We start from the raw sequence: 18,458 nt of genomic DNA, 5'->3' as shown, positions 1-18,458 counted from the left end.
GTGAGTCCCAGTGACTCCCAGTGTGGAGTTTGCATGTTCTCCCCGGGCCCGCGTGGGTTTTCTCCGGGTCCTCCGGTTTCCTCCCACACTCCAAAAGCATGCATGGCAGGCTGATTGAACACTCCAAATTGTCCCTAGGTATGAGTGGAAGAGTGACTGTTGTTTGTCTCTGTGAGCCTTGCGATTGGCTGGCAACCAATTCAGGGTGTCCCCCGCCTAGTGCCTGAAGCCAGCTGGGATAGGCTCCAGCACCCCCCGCGACCATAATCAGGAATAAGCGGTACGGAAAATGGATGGATGGATGGAAATTCCGATTCAGTGTCTGTTTCTATACAAGACACAGCTGAGTCGTGCCAAACCCTAGTCAGGAGTGTGCGAGAGAATTTCAATCTTTTAAAAAAAAAACATTTGTCTGTGGAAGCATTTTGAGAGAGAGGGAGAGAGAGAGAGAGAGAGAGAGAGAGAGAGAGAGAGAGAGAGAGAGAGAGAGAGAGAGAGAGAGAGAGAGAGAAAAGACAGTTATAATGAGAGACTGATAGAGATAGTGTGAGAATGAGAGTGAGACAGAGAGTCAGAGAGATCGTGAGAAAGTGGGAGATAGAGTGAGACAGAGAATCAGAGAGAGAGTGACAGAGTGGGAGAGAAAGCGAGAGAGAGAGAGAGAGAGAGAGAGAGAGAGAGAGAGAGAGAGAGAGAGAGAGAGAGAGAGAGAGAGAGAGAGAGAGAGAGAGAGAGAGAGAGAGAGAGAGTATATGACAGCGTTTTAGTAGTGCATGTGAGCCGTTGTCCCGAAAGGTGTCCCAAAGCCCCCTCATACTGACCCGACTGTCAACTTGGACTACGCAGGTATGCGGTGTGCTGGAGAGTCTGGAGCAGGAGTACCGCAGGGAGGAGGACTGGTGCGGGGGCGGAGACAGACAGCCTGAACATCTCCTGCCGCTCATTAACAAACACATGGAGCAGAAGGAGGCCTTTCTTAAGGTGTGGTGGAAAGCAACAATTTGGAGATTTGCAAAGTCATGGGCACGTCTGTGTAAGCTCTCAGTCGTACAGGAGTGGTCCATCGATGAGAAGGTTTCTTCAGCCGTCATCTGTACAAAAGTGAAGGTTTCGGACGTTTCGCCTCCTATCCAAGAGGCTTCGTCAGCGAACTAAAGTCTGACTGGTCGTATCGGCCCCATTTAGGGATACATAAATGGGGCCGAAAGTCATGGGCAATTAAAAAAAATAATAACGCAAACTTGCTCGCGCTAATGACAATGCCCATTTTTTTTTTTGTTACAATGGGAGCAGGCCTGCACCCTTGCTAGACGGAACGCTGAAGTTTTCCTCAAGTATATCCATCGCAATAGCGTCACCATGGCAAACATCTCCGGTCACAACGTCACTGTGTCCGGAGTCACCGAGGTCACTGGGCACTCACGGGTACCCGAGCAACAGGTCAAAGGTGACATGAACCCATCTAACGCACACACGCAGAAGCCCCAGGAAATACGCCGCTTATCATTTGTGTGTGTGTGTGTGTGTGTCCGTCATGTCCAGGTATCCTCAGTGAGTTGCTTCAGAGAGAAAATCGAGTTCTTCATTTTTGGACATTAAAAAAGCGCCGATTGGACCAGTGCCAGCAGTACGTCATGTTTCAGAACCACACGCAGCAGGTACGTAAACGCTGTCAGGTGATGTGTTTATGAAGATGTATTACTATGATGAATATTCGCATACTATTCTGATCCAAAGTTTTGGTGTATTTTTAAAGCGCTAAAAAAAGCTTTTCACACCGAAATTTGACGACTTCCGATAGCTTTTGTGATTTGTAGATATTTCTACTTTTACTGGACGAGTACATAGAACCGTATGCGTTTCCCACTACATTATCAGTGGTCCTCTCAAAAACATCAACGATAACAAATAAAATACCCCTAAATTGGACAGGCTCTGGATTGGTTGGCACAGTCAGGAGACCACTACTTGGCAACTCACACGTCACCAGGAGCAACAGCGACGGAGACGCAGGAGTTGCTCAACCAGCATCGGCAGTTTTGTGTTTCGGCGAAGGTAGGAGTGCACACGGAGCCGGCCCATTGTGTAAAGGTTTACTTTTGTTTGTTTTGAAGAGCTTTGGGCATCATAAAGTGGTATGGATGGTGAGACTCAAAAATGTGTCGTTTGGGCTCCCGCTGGTGGTAAGTGAAAGAACCACTGCCTGAGCACAGTTTAGTTGTATTTAACCTTCGAGTGGATTTAAAAAAGTGATTGATTTTTTTTCCATTTAGGTAAAATTTGTATACAATGTTTATGGTGGAATTCGTTCATTTTAATGTGATATTTAAAACTGCATTTATTTTTATATATTAAGGTGAAGTGTTTTTTTTTTATCATCTCCAAGTGTGCACGGTGACAAACATGATGGTATAAAGCCCCTGACTGACAGCTGTCTGGCATGTCCTCCCCAGCACACACAGGAAAAGGTTCACTTGCTGATCCAACTGGCTGAGAGCATGCTGACAAAAGGCCACGCCCACCGCCTGGAGCTTCGCCGTTGTGTTTCCTCCGTGGATAAACGGTACCGGGACTTCACCGTTAGGATGGGCCAGTATCGCCATGTGCTGGAGTCGGCGCTGGGAGGTTGCACACAGGTACCCTAAACCTGTGTCAAAAGCATTTCCAATCGATGGCATCGTAGATCAAAACTGTTAATGTATCATCATCAGGGGGTGACTTATTCAATGTCACCAAACTTTTAATGTGATGGTATAAAATACGTGCCTTGTGTTGGGGTGCCAGAAATGAGAGGTGCGGATATGTCCTGGTTCAACGTACAGAATTGGCCTCACATTTGTGACAGTAAAGGGACAAAAAGGTCGGATTTTAGGCTTCAGTCTTTTTTGTTTGATAAAAGTGCAATTTTAACAGCTTTTAGGAAACGAAGGGAGCACATGAGTCCAACGGTAGTTGTACATTGATGTGATTTTGATAGCAGTTTAAAATAATGGCCACTAATGTTTTGTTTGTACTTTTTTTTGTGCTGGTCTAATATTTGCTTTCGCATGATGCGGTTTAAGAGTCATAACATTTGCAAGCCCGCACTGTGTGTTTGTTTACTGACAGTGTCTGTGGCTAGACCACATGGCAGTAGCGCTTCTTTGGCAATGACTTGTTCTTAAAACTAAACGCATCATTTTACACTGTAGCCACAAGGGGACACAAGCCAGTGTCTTAATGTGCCGGTCCCAAGCCCGGATAAATACAGAGGGTTGTGTCAGGAAGTCCGACGTAAAAGCTTGGCCAAAACAAACATGCCAATCAAACCTCTGAAGATGGAGGACACTGATTCGCTGTGGCGACCTCTGTAGGGAAAAAACCCAAAGGAAAAGAATTTGATTTGATTCTGGTCATTTTTATGGCCAGAGTTGACCCCCCAAAAATTGTGACTACAAGACACAAACGTTTGTGTAAGCTCTCAATCGTACAGGAGTGGCCTCAAAAAGAGACTTTATCAACATTGCAGGGATAATACTAGTGGGCCTCAATCGGCAGTACATTTGCACCTAAAAGCTAGCAACCACTCATTTGACGACAATGAGGTTAAAATCTTAGCGAAAGAACAAAGATGGTTTGAAAGGGTAGTAAAAGAAGCAATTTTCATAAAACAACTAAATCCTTCATTAAACCGGTTTGGTGGAATGAGGTTCAATTTGGATCGTTCATACAATAGCCTGCTTAGGCAACATAGGATTAGTAATACCGATGAGGTGATACCGGTCGAAGTGGGGCAATCAGGCCAGAACGACAGGAACTATCAGTGGAGCAGCAGCACGGAGTAGTCCTCTGCTCCCCCCAACCTGAGAGCAGGGACCTATCATAGCAGAGTCCGGCACCGCCATGTCTGGACAGTAGGGATATATATATAGGGCCTAAATTACCAGTAAGACTTTAGTTTGCTGACGAAATTTCTTGGATAAGAAGCGAAACGTCCGACACCTTCAAAGAAGTACAGATGACGGCTGAAGAAACCTTTTCATCGATACAAGACACAAACTGCATTAAAAATATTTTTTGGGAAGGGGGAGGGTGATCTGGCTTGTGGGCTTTCAGTTTTTCAAAATTGCCAATAGCTGTGAATGTGAGTGTGAATGATCGTTTGTCTTTATGTGCTTTGTGAGTGCGTGTCGGCAACCAGTCGTGCACAAAGTCAGCTGGGGTAGCTTATAGCACACTCGCAACTCAAAACAAAACAGATGGATGAATGTTCAACAATATAAACAGGACTTTCCCCCACCCTCCTAACAGGACAACAAGGACTTGGAGCTCGAGTTAATTCCCAACAGTCTGTCCGACTCGGACCCGGAAGTCAATCTGTCAGACCCCAGTCACCAGGTCAGCGATGAGAAGAGACGCTCAGCCCGCAAGAAAGAGTGAGTCACGGCGGTTCACATTTAATCTTTTAACTTTGTGATATATTTTTCCCCTCATGTTCATTTGGGCCTATTTAATTTGGCTTATGGGCATTTAAATGATATTTCAGGTGGGTTTTTTTACGTACTTCCATTTAAAGGACAAACGACACCATTTTTTTGTTTCCTAACTGACATCAGAAAAACGTTTTATAGCATCTAAAATACCCAAAACACGGAGGCTGATATTTTTAGTCAAATGCAAAACACCAATAAAAATGACTTAAAGTGTGCTAAAAAGCAACACATTGAGCTGCAAATTGGGGATTTTCAGGTCCCGCCCCCAGTTCGTGACGTCACGCCAAGACGTCTTGCCTTACTCGAGAATCAAAACAATGGCTTCAGATTCAGAGAAGATGCTTTCTTGTTACTCATCCAGTTATGAATATGATTCAAATAGTTCTGAAGAGGAAAGCATAAATGTTTGCAATCGATTAAAGGAGTCCTCCCATATCAATTCGAGCCGTCAATGACAGCAATGTAGCACCCAGAAAATGCAGACGATGGCGCCCAAGGTCCGTTGGAAATGGGCTGATTTTTCTGCTGGGAATTTGTGTCAGAGAATATCAAATAGCTGTCTTGGTGCAACACACAACGATTCACCATCGCGATATTTATGTGTTTTCCTTCTAATTTCGCCATCAACACGGATCAACACGAAGTTTTCAGACCAAACAAAGTACCGCAAAATGCATTGTGTGTCGCTTTCTTGGTCAGGGGCGTTCTAAACGTGATGTCACGTGGGGATTGTCATCAACTCGAAAACAAGACGTCCTGAATATTCAGCGCAAATTTTAAAACGTAAAATCTAGCTATACACGGTGGAATCTTTATAAAATACGCTCAGTAGAAGTCATTTGAAGTGATTTTACAAGGGGGTGGTTTACAGCAATATTGAAAATACCTTAAATGTTGGCCATGATGGTGGTCGTTGCAGGTACATCATGGCGGAGTTGCTGCAGACGGAGAGGGTCTACGTCAGGGACCTTCAAGAGTGCATCGAGGTAACGACTCGATCAGGTTTGCGCTACTCACGTCGGTTTTAGGAAGAAACGGCAAAGGCTCTCGCGCTAAGAAGCACAGATAAGATACAAAATAAAAAGACTGCTCAAGTAACAATTCAACTCATTGTATTTAAAGGACAACCAACGTTACTTTTTTGTTTCTTAACTCACATCAGAAAAAACATTTTATAGCATCTAATATACCCAAAACACGCAGTATGATATTTTTTGTCAAATGCAAAACACCAATAAAAATGACTTAAAGTGTCCAAAATCTGCAAAAAATTGAGCTGCGAATTGGGCATTTTCAGAAAGTCCCGCCCCCAGTTCGTGACGTCACACCAAGACGTCTAGCATTGCTAGTGAATCAAAACAATTGCTTCAGATTCGGAGAATATGCTTTCTTGTTACACATCCAGTCATGAATATGATTCAAATAGTTCTGAAGAGGAAAGCATACATGTTTGCAATCGATTAAAGAAGTCCTTCCGTGTCATTTTGAGGCATCTGGACTGCAATGTAGCGTCCCAGAAAAGAGGCAGAAAAATGGCGACCAGCTCCTGTGAGGAATGAATCAGCCCATTTCCACAGGCTGATAAATTCCTTCCATCGAGCTTGGACGCCCTCTTCTTGTGGCTTTTGGGTGCAACACGAGGTTTTCAGACCAAACAAGTTCAGCAAAATACATTGACGTGATGGAAGGACTGCTACAATGTGTCTTTTTTCGGTCAGGGGCGTTCCTTTAGTGACGTCACCTACGGACTCGTCACCAACTCAAAAACAAGACTTCCTGAATATTCAGTGTGAGTCTTAAAACGGAAACTATCGCTACATGCGGTGGAATCTTATTAAAATATGCTCAGTAGAAGTTATTTGAAGCCATTTTACAAATTATGGACACAACTTGTCCGGCGACATCGGTTGTCCTTTAATATAAATCCTGGGGATAAGCGCATTAGGAAATGGATGGATGGAAGCATAGTTTATTAATTTTTTAAAAATATACATTCTGAAGGCAAAATCAAGGCCCGGGGGCCAAATCTGGCCCACAACATTATTTTATTCGGCCCGCGAAAGCAAATCATGCATGTTGAGTTGCATGATGCTTGCTAAAGTCCCAACCAAAATGTCAAATTGTCCCATGTAAACCACAATAGCAGTCATTATTTTTTACTTCAAATTTGAAAACTACCAGTGGTTAGTCATTAATTTATTATTGAATTTATAATAATAATAATTATTATTATTATAAAGAATAAGATTAGTACATTTCATTTAAGCACCTTTTAAAACTCTCTAGGTCACTTCATAGTCACAGCATACGTTTTTCTGTGGGTGAGCAGCGGCAGCCACATGCACCAGCGTTTACTCAACCCGGAATAACTCAAATGAATAAAAAGCTAGCTAACTAGCTAATAGATAGCTAGCTAATAGATAGCCAGGCAACCAGCTAGCTAGCTAATATAGATAGATAGATGAATAGATAGCTAACAGTAGCCAGCTAGCTAGATAAATAGCTAATAAATAGCTAATAGATAGTCAGCTAACTAGCTAGCTAATAGACATTGAATAGATAGCTAGCTAGCTAGCTGGATAGATAGCTAATAGATAGTCAGCCAGATATCTAATAGACAGCTAATAGATAGCCAACCAGCTAATGTAAGCCGAACCTGCAGAAACAAAATATTAAAACAAAATAAAGTAATACCTGAGCAATTTGAAAGGGGATGGGGTCGGGGGATGAAAGGATAGAAAACAAGATATTCTAAGCATAGCAAAATAAAAATGTCAACTGTAGACTGTAAATATGCAAACACCGTTTCATAAAAAAACTAATAATAAATAATGGCCCTCAAGAGGAAACCATAACTACAATGTGGCCCGCAGCAAAATATGAGTTTGACACCCTTGCTGTAGGATATCAAGACTTTTGGGGCTGACCAGCAATTTTGGGGAGAAAAATACAAGATGACAGATCCTATCAGAGGTTTTTAAACAACCTGTGTATTTATTCTGTAGTCGAGCCCTGTCGTAGAAAAAAAAAGTGTGGGAAACCCTGAAACAGTTGCTATCTAGGTCCAACGACTTTTACTGACAACGTCAAGAAAAAAGAAAATATGTAAATCTATTTGAGTATAGTCGCAGATGATTCGTACTTGTTACCCATCCTTGCAAACATCGTTTTGAAACCATGACCATGCTAATGCTAGCATATCATGACCGTGTGGCCTGACATGCTGCAGACGTACCTGTGGGAGATGACGAGCGGCTCCGAGGACGTCCCGTCTGGTCTCAGCAACAGGGATGACATGGTCTTCGGGAACATCCAGGATATCTACGAATTCCATAACAGGTTGGGAATCTGCACGAAAGAAGCCATTTTGCCATATGACGGAGCCCTGTCTGTTCTAGTATATTCTTGAAGGAACTGGAGAACTATGAGCAACTTCCTGAAGACGTTGGACATTGTTTTGTCACTTGGGTAAGCAAATTTACTTTTAAAAATTGGGGGAGGGGAAGTGATCATGCACCCCACCCTGAAATATGTGTTTTTTGTTCCTGCTCTTAGGCTGACAAGTTCCACATGTACGTGACCTATTGCAGGAACAAGCCAGACTCCAGTTTATTGATCCAGCAGCATGGTGTCGGCTTCTTTGAGGTAATCCCCTTCACTTTCTTTCCTCAACATCCAAAAGGTCTCCAGAACTCTCAGTTTTCATTTCAAAAACGGGTCTTGAGATCACATGTTGACAGCCTTGGTCTCGGACCAGATTCCTCAAAGGCTCTGTCTCGTTCTGGCAAATCAGAGATCGCGTTCCTGATGTTTTTCGCAGGAGGTCCAGAGGAGACACGGGCTGGCCAACTCCATCTCGTCGGCACTCATCAAACCGGTCCAGAGGATCACAAAGTATCAACTGTTGCTGAAGGTAAATCGATGACGCTCGGGCTAACTGGCCATTGGATGAGTTGACGTGCAGCCATTTTTTTGTCTTTGTAGGAGTTGTTGGCCTGCTGCGAAGAAGGAAAAGGCGAGATCAAAGAAGGCTTGGATGTCATGCTGAGCGTACCCAAGAGAGCTAACGATGCTATGCACGTTAGCATGTTGGACGGTGACTTTTCCCAATGCCTTTTTTTAACTTCCCTTCGTATATTGTTCGCATATCAAGTTCTGTACATGTTTGAAAAGTATCAATAACAAGCACATTGAAAACTAAATTAATCATTAATCATTCCTGCTCCTATTAAGTCATTAGTTAATTCATTCATCACTCAACCAATTCATCAATAAATTAATAGCAACCTAAACTGCAAATGTTGACAAATGCTCTTTCTGGCGATTGAGGCGCCAGATACATATCCAAAAATGTTGGTTCCGCGAAAGTAGACATTTTACAAGAAACTAAATCTGGTGTTCCATTCCTCTACATTGGTGTTTCCTAACTCATTCGCTGCCATTCCCAAATTTATTCGGGAATTGAAAAATGTGACGTGGCGCGCCATTCCCGAATTTGTTCGGGTTTTGGTTTTTCTTGTGGGACGGTGCCGATAAAGCGCTGGTCAGACCTGCGTCAATGTTTTTTCCCTTCCTCGAGGGGGCAGCATTTGCCTTTTTTCCATCTTAGCGCTTTGTTACAGGTTCAGCTGTTGTTAAAGCGCTATATAAACCAATATGTATGTATTGCATTGTATTTTGTACAGCCGCTCTTATTTGTAGCTCATATAACTCCAGATCCATATAACTTAAGAATTAACTTTTTTTCTGTTGAAAGAAGAGAGTCTCAGGTTTCTTACATTGCATTGAATGTTTATGTAGTCCTAAAACTCAATATTTTGTGTGTCTTGCAATTTGAGTAAAAATGACAAATATCCTGGCACTGAAGTTGACACATTTTTGCACATCGTCTGGCACTGAATGAGTTAACCTTTTTAGAGGAACCCAACCTTCAAATAAATAAATAAATAAATAAATAAATAAATAAATAAATAAACAAACAAATAAATACATTTTCATTATTTCAGATATTAAAACTTAGGAACCATGTTGAGGTAGGTCTGAGGAGCTTCATTTTGCCGACTGCAGGGCTTCGCCACCGTTTTGTGCCATCTGTCGGCTTTTATGTCACTATTTGTGGCGGATCTCGATTGTCCTCGCCGTATGCTGGAATAATAAGGAGCTCTCAATTTTAGGAGATTTAGCGTTAAATTTGGGCCGATCAAATTTCGGCATTTTTTGTTGTGAGTGGCGGAATCGCAGGTTGATGACACCTTCCAGTTGGTCAAGGAATAATTCTGAAAATGTCATTTCAGGTCTTGAAGAAGGTCTGGAGGTCCAAGGTGAGCTGCTGCTGCAAGACTCCTTTCTCGTTTGGGAACCAAAATCGCTCATCAGGAAGGGGCGTGACCGACACCTCTTCCTGTTTGAGCTGTCACTCATCTTCAGCAAGGAAATGAAAGATTCATCGGGGCGAACCAAATATATTTACAAGAGCCGCTTGAGGGTAGCTTTCTGAGCACTTGGTCACGTTGCGAGAGAAAGAAACAAACGGACGAGGGCCTCGGCTAATGACTGCATTTTTTTCCGTACACTTCAGACATCGGAACTTGGCGTGACGGAGCACATCGAAGGGGATCCTTGTAAATTTGCGCTTTGGGTGGGCAGGACGCCCACCTCGGACAACAAGACTGTTCTGAAGGTAAACGTTCGGGACGTCAGCTTTGTTGGCGGACCCGGGCTTCAATCAGTCGCGTTCTCCCACCAGGCATCGTCCTTGGAGCTTAAGCAAGAGTGGGTCCGCAGCATTCGCCAGGTGATCCAGGAGAGACGGGGTCACCTTCGGGGAGCCCTGAGGGAGCCCATCCCCCTCCCGAAAACTCCAAATTTGACTCTTGGGCGACAACGCAGCATTACACGCAGGTGAGCGTGACCTTCAATGAGCAATTCATTTACTTTTTGCTCTATTATTAAAAAATAATACTTTCAAATGAATGCTAGACTCGTTTGAGGCGGGATTTCAATCAGTTAATGACTCCTATACAAATTTGCTGTTCCAAAATGAGCCTCTAGATGGCAGCACATAGCATACACAGGTAACAGCGCTAGCGCCCAATGTATTCATTCTACAAGGGGTCCAGACAGTATTAATTTTATGACTGAGGGTGCGGGCCAGATGAAAATTGACCACGGTCCGCATTTGCCCCCCGGACTTTGGACATATCTGTCGTCCAGTCCTCTTTTGACTAAAGTGTCACTGACTTTTCAACATTTCTGTTTCTAATCAATTGACCTGAGCACGCCCATTCAGAAATAACCATTAAGGGTTTCAATCTCCACGATGATGATTCAACGTATGTCTGCTTTAACCACATTTGTTTAACTTCATGTTTGACAGGGAGACCAGCGAGGATGCCGACAGCTTGGGCGATGCCAGCAGCCAGCCCGACACCGTCTCCATTGCTTCCCGAACATCCCAAAACACAGCAGACAGCGACAAGGTACGGCTCGCTCGCTAACACGTTGCGAGAGGCGCGTGCATCATGACATCATCACTGCCGCAGCTGGGTGTGTGCACGCGCACGCTGTGTGTGTGTGGGGGGGGGGGGTGGTTTGTGCGTGTGTATGTGTTTGCATGCGAGGGGGTTTCCTCCCTTCGTGGTCTCACTGCGGGAGAAAACTTTGCGTTGTTACTCTGCTGCAAAGGTAAGGTTTTGTTTTTATTTTTGTGTTTTTTGTCCTTCCGAGACAATGAGGGTTTGTCAACGTCTATCAAATCCGAGTTCTGTAAAGAGCTGCAGATTTTCATTTTGATAATGAATTCTATTTAACTGATAGACCAGGGGCCCCTCACCATTTTTTTGGTGCCAGGGAGTGTTTTGATGCGGATTCATTTTATCTGAGCAGGAGCGTTTTTGGTGGGCGGTGCGAAGCAGCTTTGATTGATCAATGTCACATATTTGACAGGACAGGAATCTCACGGCACAAAAACGTCACATGGTTGTGATTGAGCCGATTTTTGAGATATGAGAATTCTTTTTTGCTGATTTGTTTTTTTGACTTGCTAGCAGCAAAAGAGAAAAAAATCAAGATATACGTGACTTACGGAGTGGACTTGACGACAAGCATCTGTTTAGCACATGGTGAAATAATCTTCCCAAGAAAGAGACTTCCAACACTTGCGAGACAATCCTAGTTACGGATTGTTGACACTTGAATCGCATGAGTGAATCGCATTTTTTTCCCAGAATATTTTTAAATTAAACTTTTAGTCCATTGGCGTCATGCTAACACTTAATTAGAAACCTCATACGCAGGCTAACTAATGTTCAGTTATGCTAAGACCCTTTTAAACAATGTAACACAAATGGTGGTGGAAAACATGTGCACAGACAATACGACAATACTCAAAATCATGGCCTTGAGAATCTTGAAAGGCGCGTATAAATGAAATGTATTATTATTAATTCTTATTTATCCTCTGCAAAGAATGACTAATATTTGGGAAACCTTTGAGTACTTACACTTCTCCACGTTTTTCCTCAGTGAGTAGATGCCTCGAGGTACCCCAGGTGCGCACATCATATTATTCTTTAAAAAAACAAAAAAAACATTTGACAGTAAGTCTTCAGAAAACTAAACTGTGACAAAGGGTGTGTATTTTGTGACTTCCCGCCACTTGGTGTGTTTCATTTTTTAAAGACGAGTCACATTTTGTACACAGACTTTGTTTGTGTATCTACAGCTGTCGGGAGGCTGCGAGTTAGTGGTGGTGTTGTTGGATTTCTTCTCCGGTTTACCCGGCGAGCTCAGTGTCCGCTGCGGTCAGACCGTGGAGCTCGTGGAACGCTCAGCGGACCGACCTGGCTGGTGTCTTGCCAGAACCACCGATCAAACTCCGCAACAGGTAACACACCCAGATACATTTGTGGCAACCAGTTTGGTTGCACAGAGTGCACATGCCAGAAACCGTTATTGGTGTCAAGTACTGATGGCGAATGTCTATTTCACCCCCCCCCCCCCCTCCCCGCCCCGTCCCACTCCCTCCACCAGGAGGGCTTGTTGCCGATGAGCGCCCTCTGCCTGTCGCACTCCCACAGTGCTGCCGACATGGAAACACTGGTGCCGGCGTCCCCTGCCTCCTCGGGCAACGCCCCCTCCTGCATCACCAGCACCACCACCACCACTACCACGACCAACAACTCCTTCAGTGCCTCCAATTCAACGTCACTGCCCAGCTCCGGGAAGGGTGAGTGTCTTCAGGAATCAGCGACACCCCGCACCCTCTTCCCCTATCTGCTGTCCATCTGACTTCCTGTTGACGCTTTCTGGTCAACACCATTTGTATTCAGGTCCTTTCCTGTCTTTGTAGGTGTCCTCTAAAGCTGCACTTCTCAGCTTTTGTCACTGTGTTGAATTTTGCTTCATAACAATCAAGCAAATATAAGGTTCAAAAATAGCCCTACTATATACCAACACACATTTTATCTATCTATCTATCTATCTATCTATCTATCTATCTATCTATCTATCTATCTATCTATCTATCTATCTATCTATCTATCTATCTATCTATCTATCTCTCTCTATCTCTCTCTCTCTCTCTCTCTCTCTCTCTCTCTCTCTCTCTCTCTCTCTCTCTCTCTCTCTCTCTCTCTCTCTCTCTCTCTCTCTCTATATATATATATATATATATATATATATATATATATGCATGCATTTTGTGATCAGATATTACACTCCGTTCAAGGCATTTTCGATGCCCTTGTCACAAAAAAAAAACAAATCGTTACTCCTGTCAAGCCACCCTCCCTTCAGACCCGGCCCATTTTTTATTAAGCCCCGCCCCCTGGCCGGTACACCTTTGGACTTGGGTCAAGCGCTTCACAACGACAGTGTGGCTTCTCTGCGGGTCGCCCTCATGCCTGCTTTGGCCTCATGGATTTGATGAAGCATGCGGCGTGGCACAAGTGCATGCTGGGATTGTTCGGTGGTGTGGGGCTGGATGACGTGCGGGGGCAGACGAGGTGGGTCCGATATTCACGCATTCAATGGGAGAATGTGGTTAAACATTGACAGTCAAGCCAGAGAGTTGAAATGTGTCGGGAATGTTAGAGACGTGTCAAACTGGACATGCAGGTTTCTTGCTGCACCGTGACGAATGCGCCAGGTGTATGCAGATGTGACATTTTGATTGACGGCGCAATGAGATTGAATTGAACACACCTGCGCCCAAGTGACATCCAGGACACTCGGGGAATGACGGGAGACCGTCCAGGAGAGGGAAACTGTCTCATTGGGCCCTGTTTGGACATTTTCACTTTGGGGGCGATGTCACTTTTGTTGCCATATTCATGACTAGGATATTTTGTTTTAAATGTACACTGTTGTCCAGACAGTATGCTGAATAGTTTACAGTGTATTGTGACAAGAGCCATTCCTTGAGTGTGTCCCATATCGTTTCAAAATGGGGTCATGCTCAATTTTATATATACAGTCCATATATGTAGTCCATAATATTTCTTTCTAATGCACTTTACACTTAGCCAACTGATCTCCAAGTGCAACATATAGCTAACAATAAATAGCAATACACTCAAACAACAGATAACAAAGTGAGGTGGGAGGGGCGGGTCAATAAATTAATCAATTAAATAATGATAATTGTGTGTGTGTGTGTGTGTGTGTGTGTGTGTGTGTGTGTGTGTGTGTGTGTGTGTGTGTGTGTGTGTGTGTGTGTGTGTGTGTGTGTGTGTGTGTGTTTGCCTCTGTAGATTCTGCACCCTTCACCCCCGAAACAGCCGTGCTACACACTCAACCCACTCAAAGTAAGACACAAGCGAAAATGGACAGGGTTTGGGGGGGGGGGGGGTGAAATCACATGACCCAAAGCATCTTATATAAACAATTGGAGGACTTGGGACTTGCTTGTCTCATACTTATCAAAGATTCAACTTGACTTTGTATGGGTGAGACTTGGTTTGAAGGGCGTGACTTGACACATCCCGCCTATTTATTTTTGAAAATATGAATTTTCAAGTGTTTTTTTTTTTTTTTTTTTTGTCATGCTAAGCGCAGACTTCACTGCTTGATAAAGCAAGATTCATGGAGTATTTTGGATCAATTATTTGTTTTGGATTCTATCAAGGGGGAATAAAGAGGACGGCAACATGAGATTTGCAACAACATCGATAGGCAACCAAGCAGAATGTTAATATTTTGGACAAGGGGACTAACTTCGGAGCTATTAAAAATTTAAAAAAATGATAAGTGCTTGAGTAAAATGTGTGGAGGAATTAACATATAAAATGACTTGATTGTCAGATTGTACAACTTGACCTTTTACTTGATCATCCCGAATAAGACTTGCTAGATTTTTTTAACCACAATAACTTGCCTCAAAAGTTGTGACTCGAGCGCGCCTTGTCTTTTGTCCCAGGTGGGACATCCGCTGTGGTCTCCAATGCAAGCGGGGCTCCGGGGGCCGTAACCAATTCACCAGCACCAAAACGTAGTGGCACCGGGACAGGAAATACCTTGAAGGTAAGAAAGACTTGAGTTCAGTTCTGGTAATAGTGGTCAAGAATCCAAAAACGCCACAAATTCGGATTTGTGTTATTGCTTATTTAATATCTACTGTTGCCATCTGTCAGTAACCTTCTACCTAACTAGCTAACACAAACACTGATATGAACCACACAAATCTTTTAGAGCAGTTCCATGACGGTTTAATGAACTCCAGTTGTTCAACCATCATCAGATTGACTAATCTGAAGCTCTTGTGTGTGTGTCACCGCAGCGCTGGCTGACCAGTCCCGTGAGGAGATTGAGTCAGGGGAAAGCAGATGGACAGAAGAAAGCTACGATTCGAAATAGGAGACGGGACAATAAGATGGAAGTGCATCTGCCTCTCACTGGGAACTCAACAATGGTAGGAGCATTAACAACAATAGTGAATAAGCACAAAAGAGCAAAATCTGTGTGTCATTCATTAATTACTTGTATTATATTGTGAACTGGCTTTGTAAAGGAACATTAAATACTCGTGATGAATCATGCCTAGAAATGACTCAACTTCTGATACGAGCCAACATTCTGCCTTTGTTTTTGTTTTATTCATTGTTTTTTTTCTTGACTCAGTTCCTTAACTCACACCCAATTAGAAATAACAAAAGCTTCGAGCTGTTTTTGCCACTCCTACACTATTGAACTAATATAACAAAAGATTTACACCTTGTGGCTTTCGAACAAATCACATAGCTTGGCGTGTCGGTCGGCTAGCTTAACGCTAACGCTCGAATATACTGTATGTTTTGCCTTTTAGAAATCAATTAAACACAAACGGCACACTAAGACAAAAGACGTTGTACTGTACTCACAACCAGATTTGATCGCTGAGAATGTTTGCTGCCAAATCGCACCCGTCTTTCAAATACTGACCCCAGGTGGCCAAGAGGGGTACACCACATAGAAGCACGATGGCAATTTTTATCGATGTTGTAAGACATAAATATACATTTCGACCTTTGACTGAATTATGACGTTGTTTTATGGTATTATTAAATGATAATTTTCTTACACATTCAAACACAATGACAAAATGTTGTACAATTTTATCTATATATGCATCTATCCATCGATCCACCCATCCACCTGTAGTTTTCAATCTATACAAAAATACAATGTAACCAGATTTCTTAGTGCATTATCAGTCACAACAGCAGTTGACTTTGTTGCTTTCCATGCAAAGAAGGCAAAGAAGGAGGAGGGGGGACAAAGTGGAGGAGAAGAGGAGCCAGAGGAAGAAAACACCACCCCGTTACCGCCTCCTATGCAGATCATCAACGATCCCAACAACACAGCAGTAACATTTCATGAATGACCACGTTTCTTTTTTTTTAACTTGCAGCTGTATGCCTTTTTTTATGACTGTCATCGGTCCGCAGGCACTCGACTCGGACCAAAGTTCCAACGAGTCGGACAGTGAGCAGCAAAACAAAGCTATGAGAGGCCGCATGTGAGACCGAAGCATTTCATCAAGATGAGTTTAGCATGCGAGGCTTGGCGAGTTTCACAGTAGGCGTTTGTGTGTGCAGGTTTGTCGTGAACGAGATGGTCCAATCGGAGAAGGACTACGTGAAGGACTTGGGTGTCATTGTTGAGGTGAGATGCCAAATGCGGGCCATGCAATTCACAGTTTATTGAAGGCATTGATGAACCTGACACCAAAGTGTCTGTGTGTGCGTTTTTGTGTGTGAGAAACAGGGCTTTATGTCAAGGTTGGATGTCAGAGGTATCCCAGAAGACATGAGGGGGAAAGACAAGATAGTTTTTGGCAACATCCAGCAGATTTATGACTGGCATCGCGAGTGAGTGTACAACACACGGAGCATCCACATTTATAGAGCAACGGTTTTTGAAAACAAATATAATTTAAGTTGTTTTAAAAAGAACCACTTGAACATGTTTTTAATATGATTGAATAAATCTTGCTTGAAGGAAAAAAGAATATTAATTTCAACCAATACGAAACTCTTAATAAAAAAAAGTTCTGGGAAAAATGAAAAAGGAGAAGCAATAAATTGCAAATTTAAGCTCTTCTGCAATACTCCTACACTGTGTGTATTTGCAGTGTTTGAAATAACGCCGGCCTGGGCCGTACAACTTTTACGTCGGGCGTACAACTTTCAAAACGTCTCGGCCCGGGTAGCCGATAACTTCTTCAAGAAAAAAACCCCGATTATTTTCAAATCAAATGTTTGTTTTATTCAATAAAGCAAAAGCTACAAACAAACCGCTATGCAAATTGCCAAACAAACGTTCTTTTGTCAATTTGCATACTCGGCACGGCAGCCAATCAGAAGCCTGTTTTGTGCTTCGGACTATACCGTGACTGAAAAGTGTACTTGAAGGTTTTGAAAGCTTAGAAAGAGGAGTCCACGTGGCTTTGAGCAGATAACGCAACGCAAACACTGCATTGTGCACCATGACGACAAACGACAACTGGAGCAAAATCTTCAGCAAGGGATATTTACCATAAATTAAGCAAGGGAGCATTTGTGGTAGGTACTTCCTTAATTAAAAAAAACATTTATACTTCGCAACAATGTTTTATTATTTGTTTAGCGATTAGTCGTCTTATTGTGTTACAAGTTGTGAAAAACGGGGCAGGTAACTTTATGGCCGGGCAGGCAACTTTTCAGTTGTCTGTCCGGGTGTCTGCTAACTCTTATATGTAAAAAATATATATATGCGGTCTATATAAAATACCAGTCAGCAAATTTAATATTTACATGGAAATTATTCACTGATATGAATCAATATTATCTGGGTAGTTGTTTTTTTCACAAATGGTTTTATATATATATATATATACATATTCCACCTCACGACTGAGAGCTTACACAGATGCATGGGATTGGTTGTATTGTCAGAATATGATGACTCACAGACAGATCATAAGAAACACGAATCAGCGCACACACTCTACGTGTTCTTCTCTAGTTTCTTCCTGATCGAGTTGGAGCGCTGCGTTCAAAATCACGATCTTCTGGCTGACCTCTTCATCAGACACGTAAGCACTTTTCATCAAAAACAATATTTTTTGGAAGCTCACATAAACAAATGGAGATGAATGGCGGGCATGACCGATTCTCCTGTTTTTACCCGCAGGAGCGTCGTCTTCACATGTATGTGGTTTACTGTCAGAACAAGCCGCGGTCAGAGTACATTGTCATCGAGTACGAAACCTTCTTTGAGGAAATCCAGCATGAGATCAGCTGCAGGATGTCTGTCAGTGATTATCTCATCAAACCTATCCAGAGGATCACCAAGTATAAGCTCCTCCTCAAGGTTCGTCGCCAAGACGTGTGGTGTTTTGAGCTTTGCGCATGCTGGGAACATTTTTTTTCAAATGACTCGTTTGTGTCTCAGGATTTCCTGAAGTACACGACCAAAGCTGGGCTGGACTGCGAGGAAATCGAGGTTGGTTTTTCTTAAGAGGATGTC

The 18,458-nt window shown here is 43.1% G+C and overlaps 1 protein-coding gene and 2 long non-coding RNA genes across 8 annotated transcripts in view; 1 reads left to right on the top strand and 2 right to left on the bottom strand.

Annotated features, from left to right (window-relative positions):
- The window catches only part of LOC148903709 (kalirin-like), a 34,294-nt gene that overhangs the window by 9,444 nt on the left and 6,392 nt on the right, over positions 1-18,458 (top strand). Inside the window, exons 24-51 of one of the 3 annotated variants that reach the window (XM_089007310.1) lie at positions 847-981; positions 1,294-1,447; positions 1,543-1,658; positions 1,933-2,055; positions 2,454-2,636; positions 4,291-4,415; positions 5,392-5,458; positions 7,702-7,811; positions 7,871-7,940; positions 8,028-8,117; positions 8,293-8,385; positions 8,457-8,568; positions 9,767-9,957; positions 10,051-10,152; positions 10,219-10,373; positions 10,849-10,951; positions 12,196-12,357; positions 12,504-12,699; positions 14,225-14,278; positions 14,890-14,993; positions 15,250-15,381; positions 16,204-16,314; positions 16,397-16,467; positions 16,547-16,613; positions 16,716-16,819; positions 17,955-18,024; positions 18,123-18,302; positions 18,384-18,434. In XM_089007310.1, the coding sequence (XP_088863436.1) occupies positions 847-981; positions 1,294-1,447; positions 1,543-1,658; positions 1,933-2,055; positions 2,454-2,636; positions 4,291-4,415; positions 5,392-5,458; positions 7,702-7,811; positions 7,871-7,940; positions 8,028-8,117; positions 8,293-8,385; positions 8,457-8,568; positions 9,767-9,957; positions 10,051-10,152; positions 10,219-10,373; positions 10,849-10,951; positions 12,196-12,357; positions 12,504-12,699; positions 14,225-14,278; positions 14,890-14,993; positions 15,250-15,381; positions 16,204-16,314; positions 16,397-16,467; positions 16,547-16,613; positions 16,716-16,819; positions 17,955-18,024; positions 18,123-18,302; positions 18,384-18,434 (3,231 nt within the window). Of the gene's footprint in view, positions 1-846; positions 982-1,293; positions 1,448-1,542; positions 1,659-1,932; positions 2,056-2,453; positions 2,637-4,290; positions 4,416-5,391; positions 5,459-7,701; positions 7,812-7,870; positions 7,941-8,027; positions 8,118-8,292; positions 8,386-8,456; positions 8,569-9,766; positions 9,958-10,050; positions 10,374-10,848; positions 10,952-12,195; positions 12,358-12,503; positions 12,700-14,224; positions 14,279-14,889; positions 14,994-15,249; positions 15,382-16,200; positions 16,315-16,396; positions 16,468-16,546; positions 16,614-16,715; positions 16,820-17,954; positions 18,025-18,122; positions 18,303-18,383; positions 18,435-18,458 lie in introns of all 3 variants that reach the window. The other 2 variants (XM_089007302.1, XM_089007293.1) reach the window with 2 other exon arrangements.
- Positions 2,526-7,844, bottom strand: LOC148903710 (uncharacterized). Of its 2 annotated transcripts, none has more exons than XR_016116376.1 (4): positions 7,708-7,844; positions 5,490-5,524; positions 5,359-5,410; positions 2,526-2,647 (listed from the first exon to the last, which is right to left on the bottom strand). It is a non-coding gene; the product is annotated as an uncharacterized LOC148903710 (long non-coding RNA). The 2 variants fall into 2 exon arrangements; XR_016116377.1 differs by lacking the exon at positions 2,526-2,647 and adding an exon at positions 3,760-3,886.
- LOC148903708 (uncharacterized) overlaps positions 8,124-18,458 on the bottom strand; it is a 29,392-nt gene continuing 19,057 nt past the window's right edge. For 2 of the 3 annotated variants that reach the window (XR_016116362.1, XR_016116374.1), the window contains exons 6-8: positions 14,848-14,986; positions 11,975-12,041; positions 8,124-8,470 (exon numbers count right to left, since the gene is read on the bottom strand). This is a non-coding gene — a long non-coding RNA (uncharacterized LOC148903708). The remainder of the gene's footprint in view (positions 8,471-11,974; positions 12,042-14,847; positions 14,987-18,458) is intronic. The other variant, XR_016116371.1, reaches the window with a different exon arrangement.

Source organism: Hippocampus bargibanti, linkage group LG01 (genome assembly GCF_051943395.1).
Source record: "Hippocampus bargibanti isolate YZ-2025 linkage group LG01, ASM5194339v1, whole genome shotgun sequence".
NCBI lineage: Eukaryota > Metazoa > Chordata > Actinopteri > Syngnathiformes > Syngnathidae > Hippocampus > Hippocampus bargibanti.
This window is presented reverse-complemented; position numbering and strand designations above follow the sequence as displayed.